Genomic DNA, 20,618 nt, shown 5'->3' with positions numbered 1-20,618 from the left:
AGGATTTCTTTAAAAATATGAGCATCAAACATTTTTTTGAACAACAAAGGAATATCCTTCGACAGGAAAATGCTGTTGTCCTATATTTGTAATATATAATTCTTATTTGATAATTCTCAATGGAATTATGAGGTATCTCATAAGACTTGAAGAAAGAAGAAGGATGCTGTAATTAAATGATAAAACAAACTAATAATATAAGTCTGACAATATTGATGGAAGTTCTGCAAATTTAGATGTTTTCTCATTTGAAAATCATTCAGCTGATTTTATCTTTCCAAGGAAGATCTACAGCACTTTTAAAAATGGTCATATTAAGATATATCATGAAGTCATATTTCCATTTATACAGTCATCCCTGAAAAACAGGAAAATATAGAAATTCCAGCTATTTTATAAGCATTGGGTTTCTATGATTTTGATTATATCAAGTATTAAGAAATTTATTTGTCTTTACTGAAAGCCATCTCTTTAATTATGGCCACTGAAATACATCCAAAACTGAAAAATGATTTGTAAGACATCGTGAGATATACACTCCCACTGTATTTTTATCCTGTACAAATTCTTTAAAGGGAACCGTTGTCACCGACATACTGCAGTATGCTGAATTAATATGCTATTCTAAATACCCATGAAGTAGAAATTCTTTAGACTTGTATGTCCACTTTTGGCTAACTAGAGTTTTATTTTTAGCAGATGAAATTTGGTGTGTCTGTAAAATAGAATGTGCCCCCCACATGCTGCTCATTATTACTATGATGGGGTTTTATACCTACTTGAAGAGTAGGGCCTTCTGAAAATGCATCATCACAATATGTGATTCAGTATTTGCATTGTGAATTCAGCTGGAGTCTTGGACGTTTAAATGACCTCGGCTTTGAGCTACCATCAATTACTGTCTTAAAATTATACGAATCACCTCCTGTTGATGTCTCTTTCTTCTGATTATAAAGTGCCTAAGGTGATCAACTCCTATCAGCACATTAAATTGCCAGACTCCTAAGACAGCCAAATAAATTCCATTCCTTCTACGTCTATGTCTGTACAACACCACCTACACATAAATATCTATCCTTGCCCTCATTCCCACTCCTAAGGCTTCTAAGTAATTTTTAAATGAATTTCTAGTTAATGTTGCTATCCCACCAGTGCAAAGAGTAAAAACATTTAAACTGCATCCATCACTGCCACACATTGCCTTCTAAGCCACAGCTATATTAAATTATTCACCCTTTGCATGCCATATCTTATTCTTCTCTTAAACAACCAGTAGGATTAACCTTACTGGTTATATATTCATGATTAATGCTGAACTGAAATGGTGTGTACAGCATAAATTGTACATTGATTTACACTGTGGGTTTTTTATGTGAAAAAGGAACTTAAGTGCCAGCATTACTACAGACAGTTTTCCAACCGATCTGCAAAAGTAACTACACTGGTTCATATATACCCACTGGTATTGCTGTCCCCTCATTTAAATGATAATGCCAGTTACTAACATTTTTAGTTGAATACATTTGCATAATCACAATCCACAAAAATAAGTAAGTTTGTAGCATTCACTATGTGTCTTGTACATACACTTATCTGTCTCAGTATAAGCTCCTTATTGGTTTAGGAAAACACAGCACACTCACATGTGTCTTCTTAGAGATCAAGATTTTCAAAGCAGTCAAGTGGATTTAGACACGTAAGCTCCATTGAAGGAATGAAATAGATACAAACAATTCTTGGAATTGCTGAAGCACAGTACATCATTAATTCTGAGAACTAGGCAGTGCTCTAGAAATGTGTTCAATATTAAACATAAGCAGTGAAGTAAATTTCTTACAGCTAGAGTAAATTTAAGGAACTCCATTTTTTCATTACATTTATAGCTGGGAGAAATAAACAGCTAGTTTCTCCCATACACCCCTAAATCTTCATGTTTTTAAGAAAGGACACTTAGCAAGAGCATGTCCCTTTTGCCTCATGGGTTTAAGGTATTTTTTTCAAGACTGACATGTAGATTTGTTTCAATCTGCCATTTTTAATGACTGCAAAACCAACGTTCTATATTCAGAACATTAGAGATTAAATCCTTCTCTAGTGCAGCCAGTGGCAAAACCCTTGCTGAGTTTGATGGTGCCAGGGTTCTATTGTCTCACTTCTGCACTTCCCCCTAACAGAAAAGAGAGAAAATCTGGAGGAACAGAGGGTGAAAAAAGTGTGCTTGTCACATGCCCTTTCCTCCTCACCTCTTCTCCGAGGGAAGGCAGAAGGTCTCCAAGCATCGGCGCCTGGCTCTACTTAGCTCTACAGAACACTGAGAATCCCCCACCGATTTGTTCTCAGAAACCCAACCCGAGAGCAGCGCATCATCCTCTTTTGCAGCTCCATCAGTGAGTAACAACCTGCCCCAGAACACTGAACTGAGAGACTGGCAAGCCACAGTTGGTATTTCTGTATCATACACAGCTCTTCCTTTGCTCATGTATCCTTGCGGGCAGATCATTGCTCCAGGTTTGGTTTTAGTTAACTCAAAAGCATTCTCAGCCGCATTAAACTCTGCTCAGTCTGCTCTATCCCCCAGGGAGTTACTCCTACCACCTCTTGAAGGATGCCTACTCACTGCCACCTCAAAGTCTCCTGGCATAAGCTGTAAGATCCTAATGCTGTAACATAGCTACACCTTGCCTGACTTCATCCACACCCTCTGCAACCATCTCTACGTGAAGCATGCTCAGTAGCATCCTTGAAAAAGGAACAGTGCTCCCTTCTCTCATGGGAATCCTTCTGACCGCGAGCACACAAATAAAAGAAATACCATCCATGACAAGGCATAGTGTAAACCAGACTCCCACCCATACCTGCACCCTTACCTCTCCACAAACAATGCCAATGGCATCAATAAGAGGACTGGGGCACAAAATCCTGACATATTTCAGCAACTTTAATGAGATTCACATATATGCCTATGCTTGCTAAACTGGATCTTTTTGCTGAATAAACTACTGGTATTCAGGAAACAAAATAAGGACCTATATGCTTAATAGCTTCTTAGTTGGAAATTACTTCTTGTTAAAAGTAAATCTGGCAATAACAGAATGCCATTAAATCTGCAAAGCTATGAATTACAAAATGCTGGAATTAAGGTCATCTGTGTCTGGCGCGTGCATGCTATAATACAGCCTTTAATGACATGGTCACCAAAGTCCTCAACTTTTCAGTGAACTTCAAGGGTCTGTAGGATGCACACCAGTAGATGAAATATCCTGCAACATGTGGTGTGAGTAAGGCAAAGAATGGCATATGGAGAAGGATGGCTTCATAGTTAAGGAAGCTGAATACTTCCTTGCAGAACTGTATTTGATGTCTACCTCTGCTGAAAACTTTGTGATGCTAACCAAGCTTCCTGACACTTTTCCTAGCCAGTCATTACTAGAGTGTTCCTCATTTTAAAGGTATCTGACTTTTGGGTGAAAATGTGAATTTCCAGTGTGCTACCTGCCATGTCCTGCAACGCTTTTCAGAGGCGTAGCTGAGTACTGAGTTCTAGGTGGTTGTGCTTTACAGTTACGCCTTACTATTGCCATAGCACGTTTTTCTCTCTCTCTTTTTTTAATTTTTACTTTAAATTCAGTGCTACTGGTATTTCAAACTTGTATTCAACAAAACCACTTTAAGGGAAGTGGGCAATGTACGGAAAAATGGGAACTTTGCTTTAAAGAGCTAATGTACACATATGAGAAAAACGGATTGGTTTGCAGAATTTATGGTTACCAAAATTTTGCCTTTCAAACAAGCTTATCTTTGAGTGTGCTTAGTAGAATGATTACTATGAGGGTGTGACGGAACAATACCGACCAAACAGCCGTACCCTGATCTCAGCAAAACACTTATACTGTGGGTAGGTATGGCTAAAGCCTGCCTGATACCTAGCGGTACACAAACCACTGTTTGCTTTAACAGGAAAAAGATTTAATCTATGCAAAAAGAGCAGTACAGGAGCTATCCTGGCTCCACAAAGCATACAACAGGCGTGCACTCAGCACAAAATCAAGACCCTCACCAGAAGAAATGGTTCAGACTATCTTCCAGAGACAGAGCGTGGGATTGCTCACCCGTAACAAACTTGCTCAGAGGGCTCTTACAGTTATTTGCTTTGTTCCTGCCCTGTTTCAGTGACTGATATGCATAGAGGTATACATAAGTGTATGCATATGTGTGAAGAAGCATATTTATCTTCATGAGTTCTGACTGAGTGGCAGCAACTAAATGGATGAGGGAGAGTAGGTCTGAAAAGTGCAGGTTCATCAGCCTTGGCTAAGGACAGCCAGCATAGACCAAAGGTTGCTGAACCTTGGCTAGAGAAGAAAGAAAGAAGAAATCAAGGATCTGTGAATGGATCTATCGGTGGTGGCTTCTAAGCTAAGCAGTACTGGGAAATTTTACTTTGGGCAGGGGATGAAATGGAGTGACTGAGGGTAAAAATAGTAAGACTTCTCTTGCAAACAACCATGAATAGTCAGTGGGAGGCGGTTTCTCAGTAAAAGAAATGGCTTAGAAGATAGCGAAGAAAACTGAGAAGATATCCAAGATGATAGTTCTGAGCCAACAGAAAAACAGACCGGATGGCAAAACTGTATGCAGATAAAGAGAGCATGAGGGAGGGAATTGGGTGTACAGTCAGCTTTCACTAATTAGTGTGCCAGTTCCTCCTCTGAGTTATCTAGGATCCTACAGAGGGAAGTGGAGGCCAGAAAGAAAGAAAGCAGCACAGCACATGTACTGCCAACTCTGCTGTATTAGCAGTGTCTGTAGTAAAAAGCCTTCTGAAATCAAGCCCACTACTGTATATATCTGCTTTCCTCAGCTGAAATTTTCTGAAAAGTTTATGATAGAGAAGAAGAAATTATTTATATACTCTCTGGGTACTGTGCAAATAATAAAATGTCACCACATAGAGTATATACACCAGGTGGCATTAATGGCAAAATAATGTATGGCACTTAAAGTATGATGTCTCAAGCTACTATTCAGAGGATGAGGTGACGATTAAATGAAAATAACCGAGTGTGGAACGCAATTATGAAAAATCATGAAACACTGCAATTTAAATATGAAATAGCATGTTGTGGGTCTAGGCCTATAAAAATCTAAAAAAATCTATGTCACAACTAGCAAAGAAAGTCTCTGCTGAAGGTGCCAGCTTCTCTCCACTGAAGTATAACCTTCTGTGCCTCAGTTGGATAACTAAATTTTAAATATCTAAAGTAAAGTAAATGCCCATTCCTGCCCACAGGAACAAGTGGTTATTGTGTACTAGGAAAGAATACGCTAGTGTTTTGCCAACTGTCCTGAGACAAGGGAGCCCGTGTAACAGTTCTGCACTGAGCTGAGGTAGAAACGTCAAGGCTCCTTGTGTAGACAAAAGGCAAAGGTGGGGAAAGAACCCAGCATAGCTGAGTGCCAGTTTTCCAGTTGTGATTCGTTTTTCTCTTTCTCATCTTATAAGAGAGTAAAAGAAGTATCTGCTGCACCACACCCTTATCCCTACCAATGCAGAATTATTTTCTAGCCTTTTGTCCAGCCTGGCCTGACGATGGCTGCAGCCATTGGAGGGCATTTTCCTGCTACCACACCAACTCTTCCACAGAATCTACAACATTCATTGCTGGCCATAAATTCTCTCTTTCTTACTTTTATCCCATTAGTCTTAGTCATACTTGCTTGTACCATACAATGCACACCCTGTTCTACCCCATCCTGGTTTTCTGTCCTCTCTACCCCTTTAAAACACTTACCATTAACAACGAGGCATGTTTGTTTTCTTTGTCCAAATATTGTGCCGTATCCTTTTTGCCCCTGTGTTATGAAAGAATTTGTTAAAAACTTTTCACCTGAGCAAAACTCATTCTCTGGTACTATCTGGTACTTTTACTCTGTTAAAGGAACAAAAGCCAAGAAGCAACTACAAAAACTGATTGCCATATCCAGTCTGTTAATTGCTAGCTGGCTGCACGGCTCTGGTTCAGACCTCTTCAGTTAGGTCTCCTTAAAACAACACCCAAGCATGGCTCCCTCCGTTCTGTACAACCCCCTAACATCACAAAAGTCTTTGCACCCTTGAACAACCTCGCTCGCCCTGGTATCAAACCCGAGAGCGCGCAGTGCATGATCTCAGCATCAGACCATAAAACTATCGTTGTGGTGAACGGCAACACAACCCTTGCATTATTTTGGATACTCAGAGCTGAAAAAACCACAGAGAAATAATTGTGCCTGAAGGACACAGGGATGCCACAGGGGCCCAGAAGAGACAAAGAGCCAAGCCCTGTGTAAAGTGGGCATGATCGATCTGTTCTGGAGAAGAAAGTATGGAAGGCCACAGTCCATGTCAGATGGCCCCTGGGCCAGTTATCCACCCTGGCCCTCTTTAGCTAGAAAAATAAAGATAATGAGAGTCTATAAAAGGGAATGCACACTCTTATTGTGACAGTTCAGTTTTGTACATTGTCGGAAAGCTCTGAGACAAGAACATAAAATGATTTTATTTTTTTGTACGGAAGAATTAAAATAACAGACAGAAAATAAAGACCTCAAACTGCAAAATACTCACCCTGAATACCAAGCTAAATCTCAGGCTAGAAATCAAAGTACATCTATGCCAAAGAAGGGTTGCAAACACGTGCTATCAGTTCACATACATTAAACGCGAAGAAAGTCAGTCTCCTTCCTCCACGTGCCACATTGCTAGCTTTCCTCTTCACTTCTGTCAGGCCTCAAAGACCCTCTTTTCAAAGGTCTGAGGCAAGCACAGGAAAGAAAGGGAATCCTAGGAAAGGGAAGCAGCTTGAAGATCTGAATTTACTGTACTGCACTGCAGCCTTCAACTTGTTAAAATGCATGGGTCAGCTGAAGACGCTTCTTTCTAGCTGGCACCTTAAGAATTCACAAAGCATAAAGGATGTAGACTTTGACATGACTGTGCAAATACTTCCCTGTATAACAACTGCATTTATGTCAATGAAATCACTCATATAAAAACATGATTCTCAAACCTCTAGGTACCTTCTACTGATTTCAGTAGGACCTAATGAATGCAAAATACTTATGAAAATTCAGTATGCACGCTTGCTGAAGCGGGACTTAATTTTGCTTTAAATCTGCACATCAAAAATATATAATATAGATTATCACGGCCCACTGGAGAAAGAGGAGGTAAAGACTTTGGCTTTAGAGATAGACCCCAAAAGAACTGGCACACCGAAAATAGGAAAGTAAATACCCTGCACTCTGATGCAGTCTGTAGCGTGGTGGGCAACACCAGATTCAGATCCTCAGCTGCCCTCTGCCAATGCCTATCTCTTTCTATTGGCTCTGTGCCACTGGGATCCTGCCACTGGCATCCGCTAAGGGCTTAAAGACTAAAGACATGCGAAATGAATCGGGACCACATAGATTCTCAGAAGAGTTAGAGTCAGTGTTCAGAATACCAAGAATACGATAAGAAAAGGCAGAGACTTTCTCATGGATTTTTTTTTTTGTGAGATATATTTATGAATAATTGAAAGTAAAAATTTTAATCTGAATATGAAATAGCCACTTAAAAATTTCAGAATTTAGTAAGACCTGTTTTTTTAAATACCTATTAGCTCAGACTCATCCCACTTACTCTTAGGAACTTCGCTAAGGTGCTGAGGCAGCCACACAGTTTGTGCAGCCTCCCCATGACAACAAAGAAATACAGACAATGCGAGAGGCAATTCAGCATCCCCAACATGTGAATTATCTTCAGATTCATGATGGGAATCACTCTCTCCACTGACTACTGAGAAACCCAAAGAATTAGAGACCCCAACAGTGACAAAAAGCTACCGCAAAGTGATTTTTTTTTTTAAAGTTTCGAAAATTTAAAAAGAACATCTATAAAGGACAATCTAATAACCTACAGAGCTGTAGTACATGATGTACTTTGCAATCCTAGTGAAAAGAGACCTTTCTTTGAGAATCACTAGAAATACGGAAAATATTGGGGGAAAAACAACTCACAAACACACACAAAAATATCCCCGCTAGTTTTATTCTAAAACTCTGCAGTCTTCCACTTTGCTCAGATTTGTCATCCAAGTTACAGCTCTAAAGGAAGTCATGCTGCTGCTGCTGCTGCTTCCAACACTTTGATTGCTGTAATTGTGCTAAACACAAAAAAGCTACATGACAATTTAAATACCTGTTTTCAGTTTGATGGGATTTGAAACACTGGACATATTTAACCCCAGACGTAAAATTTTCTAAAGGAAACTCAGCTGAACTTTAATTTTAGTGGCATTACTGAATAGTTTCTATAATCCACTGACACCGATGTACCCCAAAATTTCTAAGTGCAAATTACGAGTACAAGCTGTACTGAAGTCTATTGCTGAAAAGAATGCTAGAAAAATAGTCCACTCTGCCTGTTCAGATCACAGGAAAAAGACTGAGGGTAAAAAAAAATCCACATAGCTGAAGCAGTCTTTTAAAAATATTATAACAACTTCAATATTTTTTATCGTGGGAGATTTTTAGCTTATCAGTTTGAGCATGATGTTGGAAGAACCGAATGTCACTAATTAATGCCATTTATGGGTGAAGTGTACAGGCCTGTGTGAAAGAGAGTCAAGATTTATAACAATTCCTTATGCAAAACTTACTACTTGTGGAGCAGAACGTTTTTCTGGGGCCTCATTTGAAAATTAGGAGTTACACAAAAGGTTCTACTTCCAGCTTGTCCAAAAATAAGGGGAAGTTCAGAGATCTTGACTGATTATATTAATGTCGGCCAAGGCTTCCACAACTGACATGCAAATATTTTTGAAAACCTACTGCCTCAGACAAATTCCAAATACTTGTTCCTAAATCTCCCAAGGAGATGCCAAGGGCCTGATGTGACCATGTTTGCTGCAGCAGGCCCTCCTCTAATAAAGAATATTGCCGAGAAGAACCACTACCCTTTTATAAGCTTAATCATAGTTTAACACCTATCCGTTTTGTCTTTGCGATGGGATTCTGATACTTTAAGTCTGTAGGAAAATTACATATTCAAGCTGAGGAAGTCGTGTTCATGAAATCTATTTGTTCAAATGCAAAACAGTGAAATCAGTAATGTGTTTTCTTTCTTTTTTGTTTAGTTTCTGTGGTTAGATTGCTACAAACTGTGGCTAGTAATTTAGTTTGATTGCAATGAACAAGAACAGACAGTTCAGCAAGTAAATGGAGAAAAAAGAACTATGTCTCTAACTCATTGTTAACATATGTGCTTTGGTATAGTGGTTATAGAGGAAAAGAAGGCAGGCGGGCAAGAAAGAGGGGAGGGAGGGATGGAGGTGGACAGAGAGGGAGGAAAGGAAGGGAGTGGGAAAGAAGGAAGGAGGGAAAGGAGGGATGGAAAGAAGGGAGGGAGGTTGGTTGTATGCCTTGCAAACTGGAAATATGCATGCAGTTCTGCATCCCCTCGAAATTACTTTTCTTTTAGATGCATGTATACAATAGCAGAGAAATAGAAGCATAGACAAAATTACAATAGGAATCTAATAATCATTAAGTTAATTAGTGTTTGTTTACGCCAGAATGTTACCTATGGGAGATTCGAAAGTTGTCTTACAAATGACAGCCTTGTCACCAAATACACTAATCTCTTTTTTTAACAGTCCTTCCTGATATTCAAAGTCTATTTCCCTTTCTGAAGTTTCCTCATCACTGATAATTCTATTTGTATACGCGAGCACAAACACAAACCAACCATCCCCCATAGTTGGTGTTTATCGTCCTCAGACACTCATGTCTGCCCCCCTCTTGTTACTGATTGCGTGGTACAGCAGCTTGTGATCCTGTCACTGTCAAGTTTCATTGTTTCAAATTCTTTGCTTTATTGAAAAGGAGCATCCATCTCAAAATTACAACCAATGATCTTTGCACTACGTTTTCTGTAATTTCTGAGTAATCTCAGGAAAATCAGCAAATTAATTCCTCAATCATAAGCCATTAAAATGCTACATAGTTACTTTATGTAACTTGTTCCTACAAGATGTTCTGGAGGCCAAAACGATAAATGGGTTCATAAAAAGGCCAGACAAATTGATAGGTGATAAATCCATCAACAGATACTAAATATAATGGCCTAAATTTAACATCCACTTCAGAAAGTCCTTAAATGAATGATTGCTGGAGTCCAAGATAGAGAATGAGGGTATAAATGGATATCCAGAAGCTCAGAGAAGGATGATCTATATATGCCTATTTCTGGCACCACCCGATTTTGGAGACATGGGAAATGCAGTGTTTGTCCGCTAATTTTATGCGTTCTCAGATATCTACATCATGGGCCTTACTATTTTTCAGGTCCCTTTTAGTAAAAAATGGCAAATTTAAGAACGCAAAAAATGTATATGGGCAAAATATGTTTGGTTCTCCAGTTTTATGAGATTCTCTTTTTAATTCATATCAGAAAAAGATAGTGGTTCTCAACACCGCACCAGCAGCTCATTTACATTAGAGCTGTCCTGTCCCCTCCTTCCTCCAGTTAAACGGACTGTAATCATTTCAGCTGTCTGAATTCATGACTTCTTTTAATAACATAAACTGAACACCAGTTTACATTACCAGATGAGGCAGTGAGCTGAGACGTCCCAGGAGTAAACTCACTGCCTCTTCAGTTGCCGTTGTTACTGTGGCTAAAGCCCCTGAAAAAAGGAGGTGAGGATGGTAAAAAAGATAGCAGAGGATGGTAACAGCTTTACCTTCCTCATTTAAAATGGCACAAAGCTGAAACTGAGCACACATTTAATGACAGCTCATTTTGTGAATCCCCAACCAGAGTCCAAGAGTTAGTTGGAGTTAGCTGGAGTTTCTACCCCTTTACTCCATTCACCACACTTCACTATTTCTTCCCATGCCCTATGTACAAGTAGAAAATTCTAGAAGTCTCTTTTTTTTTTTTTCTTTTCATAGTGCCCAGCATTTACTGTCTTCCCATGTACAACTGAATATGGGAAGGTTGGATGGGGCTGGACTTTATTGTGCATGTTCTTCTGTCATCCACATGTTTAGTTTATCTGTAGAGTCTTCCATTCCACCTCATTTTTTACACCGTTTGTACCTCACCAAAACTAACAGCTTGCTTTTACATTACACTTTGCATACTCTGCTCCCGAGTCTCCTCAGTAAAACTAAGACGGTTGTTTTTCAGTACTGTTTCAGTGCCAAGTACATCACTGAACTATCCAAGCTTCTGTTAACTGATGCAATTTCTTGGCTTTCTAAAAGAGAACAGGGCATAGAAAAAAGAAGTAGATTTTTTTTTTAATGACAGCCTCAGAAGTTTAGGATTTGGAATCAATTTAATCTGCTTCTGAATAAACTCATATAATATACTCAAATAATAAACTCTTTCAAATCAAAACTTAATTTTAGCCAACAGAAAGGGAAGATTTTTCTTTCACTGTAAGAGAGGATTTCAGTTAATTGGAAGAAATGTATTATATATGTATTTAATTTAATGACAGACACTCTAGGTAAGAAGAGAATAGGACTGAGTAGGCATACCTTCTGCTTGATTCCAAAGTTACACTAAAGGGCAACAGAGTATATAAATAGATTACCACGCTTTTCTGGTTCACCAATAATTACTTCCCATGAAAGAGAAGAGGAGAAAACCCACTTGTGCTCTCTTCTGTTACTCCTGCAGTGAAAATCCCTAAGTACTGTTTTGTCTCATTTCTCTCTCTCTCATTCAATATACCCATTATGAAACTTCTAAACCACTCAATTCCTGCTTCTCTAGCCATGTCTCCTCCACCCTCCATATGTTTTCTGTCTTCTGATATTACTTTTGACATTTTTGTCTCTCCTTCAAGGTTCTCTAAAATTCTGTAATTGTACAGAATTCTGTAACACATTCAGATAATAATACGTAGCATGAAGGACTAACTTTTTTTTTTGAGGCAAAAAGATGATTAAATTTCTGACATTAATCATATGTTCAAGAGCGCTGTAATCATAATGTCAGTTGCTTGCTCAGATCATAGCTTTGTGACCTTCCATTTGTTCCCTAGATGGAGCACAAATGATTAAAAGTGAATATAGGATTTTTAATCTGCTGAAGATTTTGCTATCAGAGTATGAGTGCACATACAGTTTGTAAGTAACCACTTCTATTCATGCTGACACATCACACACAGTGTTCCCAAGCTTCTTCTAAACGTCATTCCATCCCCAGCTGCGCGTTTCATTTCTGCTGGACATATGACCCCAAAATATTAGCATGAACAGGGAATTGCTTTCTGGCTCATTGTTTCCCACAGGATCCACAGATCCAGACTTCCTCTGTTCATTACAAAACTACATATTGAGAAGACTGAAGATGTCATTACTTGGTGTTAGTAATACCAACCACAGGTTCACGGAAGAAATACGAGTTAAAATTTTCCAGTTCAGCTTTGAATCCGTGTATGTATTTTACAAGTCTTTGTGGACAGGATGACAAAGAGAAGGAAGGAGTGATAAAAACTTCAACAACCTCTAAAATTAACAGGAAAGTAATAATAAGAAACACAGTGTGCCTTTAACATGGGATTAAAGGGGTAAGTACATGCTTGAAGAGTTTTTTAAAGGATTTTTTCTGGAACCTGGTGCTCAGTTTTTCTTTATTTGTGAACTGAGAGCTTCCTACTGTGCTCGTAGGAGTAAATCACTGTAGGCAGGAAGTTCTAACGCACTACAATGTGTTAAAGTAATATCAACAACAGCAAAATAATGTGGCAATGTGGGAGCCTCAGCATGCATTCATGCCAAATGGTTCATGTTGAAATGGAAAACACACAGATTATTTTTCAGTGACAAAAGAAAGTCAATATTTAAAATCAATGCCAGTCATGGGGAACAGTAAGAATAAGTAACAAAAGACCACAAAGCACCTTTGGGAACACTCAAAAGAAAAATGAAGTAAATATAAAACCATTATACCGAAATAAAAGCCTCTTTACCCCGCATTAGGATAGATTTGCAAGTCAAAATCAGAAACCATACTGATACTAATTTTTCACATTGCCACTTCCAGCCACTTCCAAAAAACTAAAGAAAACTTACTTAGGTGTCTGAGTTAAAGTTCTTCGAAAACACCAGCTTAATGCCCATCTTTCTTGCCCATCTCTCATGGTTTAGTCTTATTTACTTTTAACTACTACGCTGCCATATACAAGAGCCCCTTGCAGATCCTAGGTCCGTATGGACATGCGGGTTCTGTTCTGCCCGTACACCACGCGCCTGGTGGAAAGGCAGGTGGGCTCTGGGGAGAGACAAGAGGAGATGCCCTGGCAAGCACAGCGGTGCTCACCTGCCCAGCAGTTTAGACGTACCACGGCACGCGACTCACTAGCCGGGATTCTGAAACTCCTTTGCAATGGAAGTACGAAGACGTGGTTAGCCTGCTCATTCGTTTTACCTAATCGAGCAGTTTGGTGCAATGAGGACACGTTTGTGTGAGACAAAGCGAGTTACAAAGGCTCTGCACAGAGCCTATACAGTATCTCTGTCTGAATCATTGTTTGCTCAGGAATAACACCAGACCTGCATTGCTCCACGAGACATTGCAATGTTCTACCTAGGCTAGCAAGGCCTGCCGGGCTCTAACCCCTGACCTGCTCTGCGAGAGTAAGCATGGTTGTACAAAGGCCAAACTAGTAAAACAGATCCAGCTAGTCCAGTGTCTTCCAAAACCTGTATTAGAGAGGTCTTTATGTTACGCACCACACATAAATCACATTATTCTTTCCTCCATCGCTCCCCGCTTTAGAGAGCTGGATGTATCTATTTGCCAACTTAGATAGCACAAGCCCATCTTATTGGAGTGCCTCCCAAGGAGTTAGTAGATTTAAACACCGCAGTAACCGAATCTGGGAGGGATACACTTTTCCACCATAAGGAATGTGAACTAAAGCAAAGATACTTATTAAGTAGTTTTCTCAAGGTCTACAGGAAATTTGTGCTTGGCCATTAAATTGAAGCCAGATCTCCAGAGTCTCTCTCCATTCCCTTAGCCGCTAGGATATTTCCTCTCCCAATGCACAGTAGAGTTTGTTGAGGAAGTAAACTCTAAATAACTCAGTACACTGGATAAGTGGAGCTTCACGGAAACACAGACCCAGTCCCATGTAATGGTTGAAACAGAACTTTTAATAATGTTCCCTTTTGTACTTGGAGCAATAATATTTGCAGAGCACAGAGAGGAATTAATAAAACCAAACTTACTGCAAAATTTAATTAAAATGATACAGGGCAATAGAGAGTCTTCACTACCTTTTTCTACGAACTCCATCCTTCACAGGATATTGAATGACAATATACTTAGCTAATAAAGGTCAGAAGAATGCATATCAATTGAATGTGTCCTAAAGGCAGGACATACAGTCTCCAATCTGGTTAACTCTCTCCTGGATTTGGATTTGAGCACCATGTTTCTCTTAAGGAACAAACCCCACCCAAATCCTTAGAAAATAACTACCACATCTCTCGCTAGGGGCTTAATGCTTAAAGGATGCCTTTAATATACTGCAAAGGCTTTAAATACACAAAGTTTTTAAGAAGTCTATTTTCTTTTTACTTTGGATTGATAGAACTGAAACAATAATGCATGGTGAGATGAATAAAGGTGTGTGTCTTTATCCAGACTTTGAGATTTTGCTTTCTTTGGGCTGTATTTTAGTCTATATTTCATAAGAATAAAGCCTATTTGGGGCACTATCCTAATAAAGTAATATTTTAACGCATTGCTTTCCTTCGGATCACTTTCCTTGGATTGACATCCAGCAAGGTCATAGATTACTGGAAACCCTGCAGATGTTGCACAAAGGGATGAAGAATGAGAAGAAAACTGCTAGTTGAGTTTCAATTATAAAAAGCTGCAAGACCCACTGATGCATGAGGTTTATGCTCCCTGGAACACCATTTACTGTGTGTTCACGTGATTCCTAAAAGGGGCAAGAATGCAATACTATGGACAAAGGCAGACCAGGTAAGTCAGATGCTATCTTAACTTTCATCTGGAGGAGTTTTCATTATGAGTTCAGCTACATTTTATCCACATACCTGAGACTGTTACTCGAGAACACCACAAATGATGTTCCTGTTGCTGTCAAAATCAAGAATTCAATTTGGGAAGAGAATTATCAATTAAGACATATGCTATAATTAAATATATGGCAGTGGTTTGACAAAGCAGAAGAAGAATTGGAGAATGAACAGCTTGCGGAGGGGACGAAAGGTGCTTGCCAACTTAGTGTTCAGCAATGTACATGTTGCCAATAAGTATGTGTATTTTAGTTTACACATTAAACCAAACATAACCAAAACTGCCAGCAAACATCATGCTATCAGATTGCTATACTAGATTTCACTTTCTACTCTGAAGCAAGTTTGTTTCATCCAGAAGCGACATTACTTAACTTGCAAATAAAAATTTGAGCTGCTGTACAATGTGCTGTAATAAAAAGGGATTTATAAAAATATTACTTATCTTAATCTGGATTTATTTAAACAATGAGGATACAGTTTTACAAACTCACCTATATCCCAGTAAGAATATTAAATCTGGAAGTTTCCAACACTGTATGGTTTACTACCTACATGCCTCTTCCCCCTCCTTCTGTGAGCCTATTTTCAAGATGGAACAAGAGAAATGAGGTACTTCTGTGTTTATTATGATTAGTCATGCTTCTTGGTGTATGTTATTGTATTTTGCAGTTAATACACAAGCATTTCTGTTGTGAATAACCTAGGAGTGGAATCAGTTTGTATATAAAGTCTGAGAGATAAAGGATGATAACTTATTTTATATTTTAAAAAATCTAACACCTTTCTCTTGTGAGCATACAAAGCAGAGCCTTTACAAGGAATGCATTTTTCTAATCTTCTCCCTTTGGGTGTGGTATATCTTTTTTTGTTGATCTGTGATTTTCAAGAACAAGCCTACACTGCAGAAAGCAGCAGATTCAAAGAAATTTATGACTGAAACTATTGTAGATATTTCTCACCACAGTCTCCTTATGCCAACATTTGAGTGGCGCTGGTTACACAGACTGATTTATTAAAAAGCAATGTCATACCTGTAGACATGCAGGAGCTCTGCCCTGGGGTTTATTCACATCAACAGCCACAAGCTGCCAACCTCCAGCAGCATCTTCATGAAACATCTTGAAAGGGAAAATTGTTGTCAGAAATGTTTTACGTGCCAATAAATACAAGTGAAATCTAATACATTCCCCTTAAGGACCTGCATACATTTTGATGATAACTAGTTTAAAATAAGAGCGAAATGGTTCTTCATGCTACGGAAAAAAAGCTACATGCTCTTTTTCCAACATTAATAGATTCTGAATTCTACTCAGATAACATCAAACACAATGTGTCCCTATTAGTCCTAATGTGGAAACCGAGTCAATTAATCTCTGATCAGTATCATTAGACAGTGGTACCTGTTCAGAATAAATTCCTTACTAAGGTAAGCTTATCCTGAGGAAACACAAATACATTGTGACCAAAAAGTAAGTTCCATGGTGCATCTGGGAATAACAGACAACCTCATCTTTTTTACTGGCAAAATTATCTTACTCCAAGGATCAGACTTTATTTTTGTTGCACTGATGCGTATCAAGAGTAGCTGTACAGTCCTTCTGTACTGTTACCCAGAGCTTATAATTCCTGCAAATAGCTGAATGATATCCGGGCACTAATGATGTCAATGGAAAAGGCTCTCTTGACCACAGTGGTCTTGATCACATTTTACCAATAACCTCTGGAAGCATAGGTGTAGGCATTCTGGCATTTATTTTTTTTTTTTTTTCTCAGAGATGAGGACACAAAAAGATGCAGACCGCTGGACATAAGGAACAGTAAGAAACCATGGCTGGAAGTGATTAACACTGTCCTTGAAAATGTCCTTGAAAGAAAATGAATGGCTCTAGCATCCTAGAGTCTGCACATACTATGTAATGAAGTGTGGTGAAGCTCCCACCTCACTCCCACCTTCTCCTTGACACCCAGCACCCAAAGAAGTCACCTCGAGAACACAGCCACAGCAGCGTGGCTGAAGCTTAAAAGCCATCCTGAGAGAAGTGCTCATTAGACTGGGGACAGCGTCACACAAATATGGTTGTAATGCTGCTGAGTCCTTATGTAGCATTGCTGCACCAGGAAGAGTTACCAACTCAGATCAGCACTGAGTTACTCCCCTTTGTACCATGCTTTAACGTGCAGTGCTAAAGTGCTTTACAAGAACCTCCTTTTACCCTTCTCCAGAGACCCCTTCCTTGACTTTGACTCTCAGACACTCCTTTTCTTTTCTACAGGACTAAGTTTTGGAACCAGTTGAATGATTTTTGAAGTGGGCAAGTGAAGAAAGATATTGTTGTTTTTTCTCAAGGTTATTTCATGCACAAAACAAGCAAGGTTTTTATCATTTGTCTGGTGCTTTGAACAAGAAACCCTGCAAGAAATTTTCTGCCCTTCTTCATTGTCTTGAAAAAGACAAATTGTTTTTGTACTTCAGTAAACCGGACTCCTCTTATGTCCCATTATGTCAGTGACTCAAGGAACAAAGTAACCATTCGCTTGTCTGCAGCCAACACACTATTTTTATTTTGCATAATGCAATTTATATTCAACATGTTCATATTCTTTGACCTGATGACATTATTTCGGGAATTTCTTTTATCCTTGAAATTCCTTAATATTGGCTGCTTCTTGAGTTTCCCCTACATTGATCTCTCTTGTTCCAGCTTCTTGTTCAGGGTATGTCAGATAAGCTTATATGGCTCAGGAATTTGTCCCATCAGAGATGAAATGAACATTATGTTCCTCAGGCCAAGTATGTGTCACGTGGAAAAGTCCTTTTTTTGGTTAGATTTTAAATTGATATCACCAAGTCTGCTTTGACAAAGACATATATAGAGTAGAAGTTATTGCCACAAAGTCTATTTGAGGTGAAAAATGTAGCAGCAGGCAGAAAAGGACTAGATTTACATATGGATTACAGGAATAACCAAAGGAATATCAGAAAATATTTAATAAATATTTTTGAAACACTTAAATCCTCTGGCTTAAGAAAATAAATAATTTCTAGCTACGGAGGCTAGAAAAATTTTCCTCATGGGTATGTTTCTCATATCTGTCTTCCTAAGAGCTTTTTGCAGGCAGTCGGTACTGGTCGCTCTTACAGATGGCAAACTGCGCTAGCCTGGAAAAGCCTGGCCTTTTGTACACTCCGGATTCATATGTAATATGATTGTTACAATAATGAGTGGGAGAATTTAAATCTCAGCCTGTTAGCCCTCGTTTTTCAGACCGGGTCTTTCACACTACCCAGCCCACACATAGCACCCTTCCTCTCACGGCTTCTTCCTACCCATTATCTCATATTCAGGGTCTCACTTTCTGTGGCTGCCTCAAATATTAGCACGGCTCTTTCATTGCCTCAGCACCTCATTCCTCCTTGGTCTCAACATGCCCTTCTCAGTTCCAGGACCAGCTTCCCCAAACACTTCAGCTACCCTCTGACCTCTCTTCTTTCCAGCTACAGCTTGCAATTTCAGCTCTTCTTCCTTAGCACAGAAAGTAATATTCAATAGCAACCCTAATTCCAAGCCCACCAATGACATGATAAAAAAGCATTATCCTACATCATTAAAAGAAAATAAAAAAACAGCGATAACATACCCAGCCATATAGAGAACCATATTACAGTCTTCTCTATTATTCTTTTTTAAGAAAGCCTAGTTGGATAATATAACCTAGAATTTAATTTTATATGAAAATTCATATATCAACTTCAAAATATATGTAGTAACATGCAAAGTCAAATAAATCTGATAAAATAATAATTAACAGGAATTTTTAGCTTATTATTCATCCATAAATTAAACTCAATCAAGTCCCCAGAGAATCTCAGCATCTCAGGTGCTTCACCTGGGTGGTGGCAGTTGAAGTAGTACTGCTCCTGGACCCCCACATCTGCTGGAACTGCACTCTAATTTCTGCAAACGTTTCAATGATGACTGCGATGAAAACATTCTGAAAAAAGAACAAGAAAGAATGGCTGACACAAAGCTCAGCAAGCAGAAAATAGAAGAAATTCACTCTAATATGATCTACATTTCTGACAAGTTTAAAAGAACACATTTTTCAGTACCTTAACAAGCCAGGCCAGAAAGAAAATTAAGGTGATGAAATAGAAATATGAACGCCATCGGGGAAAACTGTCGATTGCTCGGTACATAAGGAACACCCAGCCTTCCTGAGAAGCAGCTTCGTAAACAGTAAATATGCTTGTGCCTGTCAGAGGAAAAATGAAAATGTTTGGCATTAAGCCTCCCTGAAAGTTTTCAATTTCAGCAAACAATAATCGTTTATCTATTCTATCTTCCTTTTCTCTAAAGGGTATCAGCTCTCCTCTCCTGCTTCAAAGAGAAGTTTTTCAGGTGCATTTCCATATTTCTTCCCTTTGCAAATGAATAGGAATTGGTTTTGGATCAGACCAGACTGGCTCCCTTCTCTCCCTGGACACACACGTATAATCCCTCAGGTGGGTTCACTGGCAGTATGCAAACGTCTCCAAAGGCAGAATTTGTCCCATCATGTGACTTCAGCAGCATCCGTGAGAGAAGGCAGATTTAATTAAAACTATGGGGATCAACATTCAGTAGGTGAAAGAAATCACTATTAATTATCAGCAACATTGAGTAAGCAGCAATACACCGACAAGGTGCCCGACTCTAGCAAGCGCAGCTAAGCCTCTACAACAAGCTACTGAACAGTTTGGGAATTCAGGCAGGTAGCCAGGGTAGCTGCGTTAACATACATGTGTTGCCTTAAAAAACGTTACAGCATTTTTAAGTTGAACCTCCTATATCACTCTGGGGAGAGAGGAGAAGATGGAAGAAAAGTTATAAGGGGTTTATGTGTGCAGAAACGACTTTTGAGTAAAAGCTATGAAGTTACTAATTTTAAACTTTAAGATCCAAACTCATCCTAATGTCTGAGTGATAATGCGCTTCACCCAGCTCCCCCTTCCTCCTTATCTCTGCAATGAAAACTTCAAAATACAGACTGTGGTTAGGGCTCATACGGCATTCTTGTTTGAAGTAATTTTTTGTTCCAGGAAGGAACACAATTAAACTGTGAAATTAAACCGTGAAATCTCACAAACTGCTGTAAAATCACGGAATTGTCCTACAGCCACCTGCTAGCTCCGCTCCACTACTGCTTTGTTTCATGAAACACCTTGGACAAAAGACAGGGAGCCTCCCTGAGCCTGGGATTTTCCCAGAAAATCACACCAGCCTGTAAGGAGCTCTGCGCTGTTATTCTCCCACTGAATTTCCACCATCTACGTCCTTTTGTCTGCTAATACAGGTGGGATGAACCTGGAAGTGTTTCTGCCTTAGGGAGTCCCTTTTGCAGATAAATCTTCACTGATAAGAGGAGACAGGGATGAATGGAATTTTTTCTGTATAAACTCCTTCCTCTGATACGTAGGTGTTGAATGGTTAACATGGTCATGGTGGGTAGGCAAAAATGTTAATCCTTTCTGCTAATTTTTC

General features: G+C 39.1%; 1 protein-coding gene across 3 annotated transcripts in view; it reads right to left on the bottom strand.

Moving 5' to 3' along the window:
* NALCN (sodium leak channel, non-selective) overlaps positions 1 to 20,618 on the bottom strand; it is a 245,639-nt gene that overhangs the window by 136,737 nt on the left and 88,284 nt on the right. For all 3 annotated transcript variants that reach the window (XM_052785688.1, XM_052785689.1, XM_052785690.1), the window contains 3 exons: positions 19,208 to 19,350; positions 18,985 to 19,089; positions 16,128 to 16,214 (listed from right to left, as the gene is read on the bottom strand). In XM_052785688.1, the coding sequence (XP_052641648.1) occupies positions 16,128 to 16,214; positions 18,985 to 19,089; positions 19,208 to 19,350 (335 nt within the window). The remainder of the gene's footprint in view (positions 1 to 16,127; positions 16,215 to 18,984; positions 19,090 to 19,207; positions 19,351 to 20,618) is intronic.

The sequence above is a fragment of the Harpia harpyja genome, chromosome 4 (genome assembly GCF_026419915.1).
Source record: "Harpia harpyja isolate bHarHar1 chromosome 4, bHarHar1 primary haplotype, whole genome shotgun sequence".
Lineage (NCBI taxonomy): Eukaryota > Metazoa > Chordata > Aves > Accipitriformes > Accipitridae > Harpia > Harpia harpyja.
The sequence above is the reverse complement of the archived record's forward strand: the minus strand, read 5'-3'. Positions and strand labels throughout refer to the sequence as shown.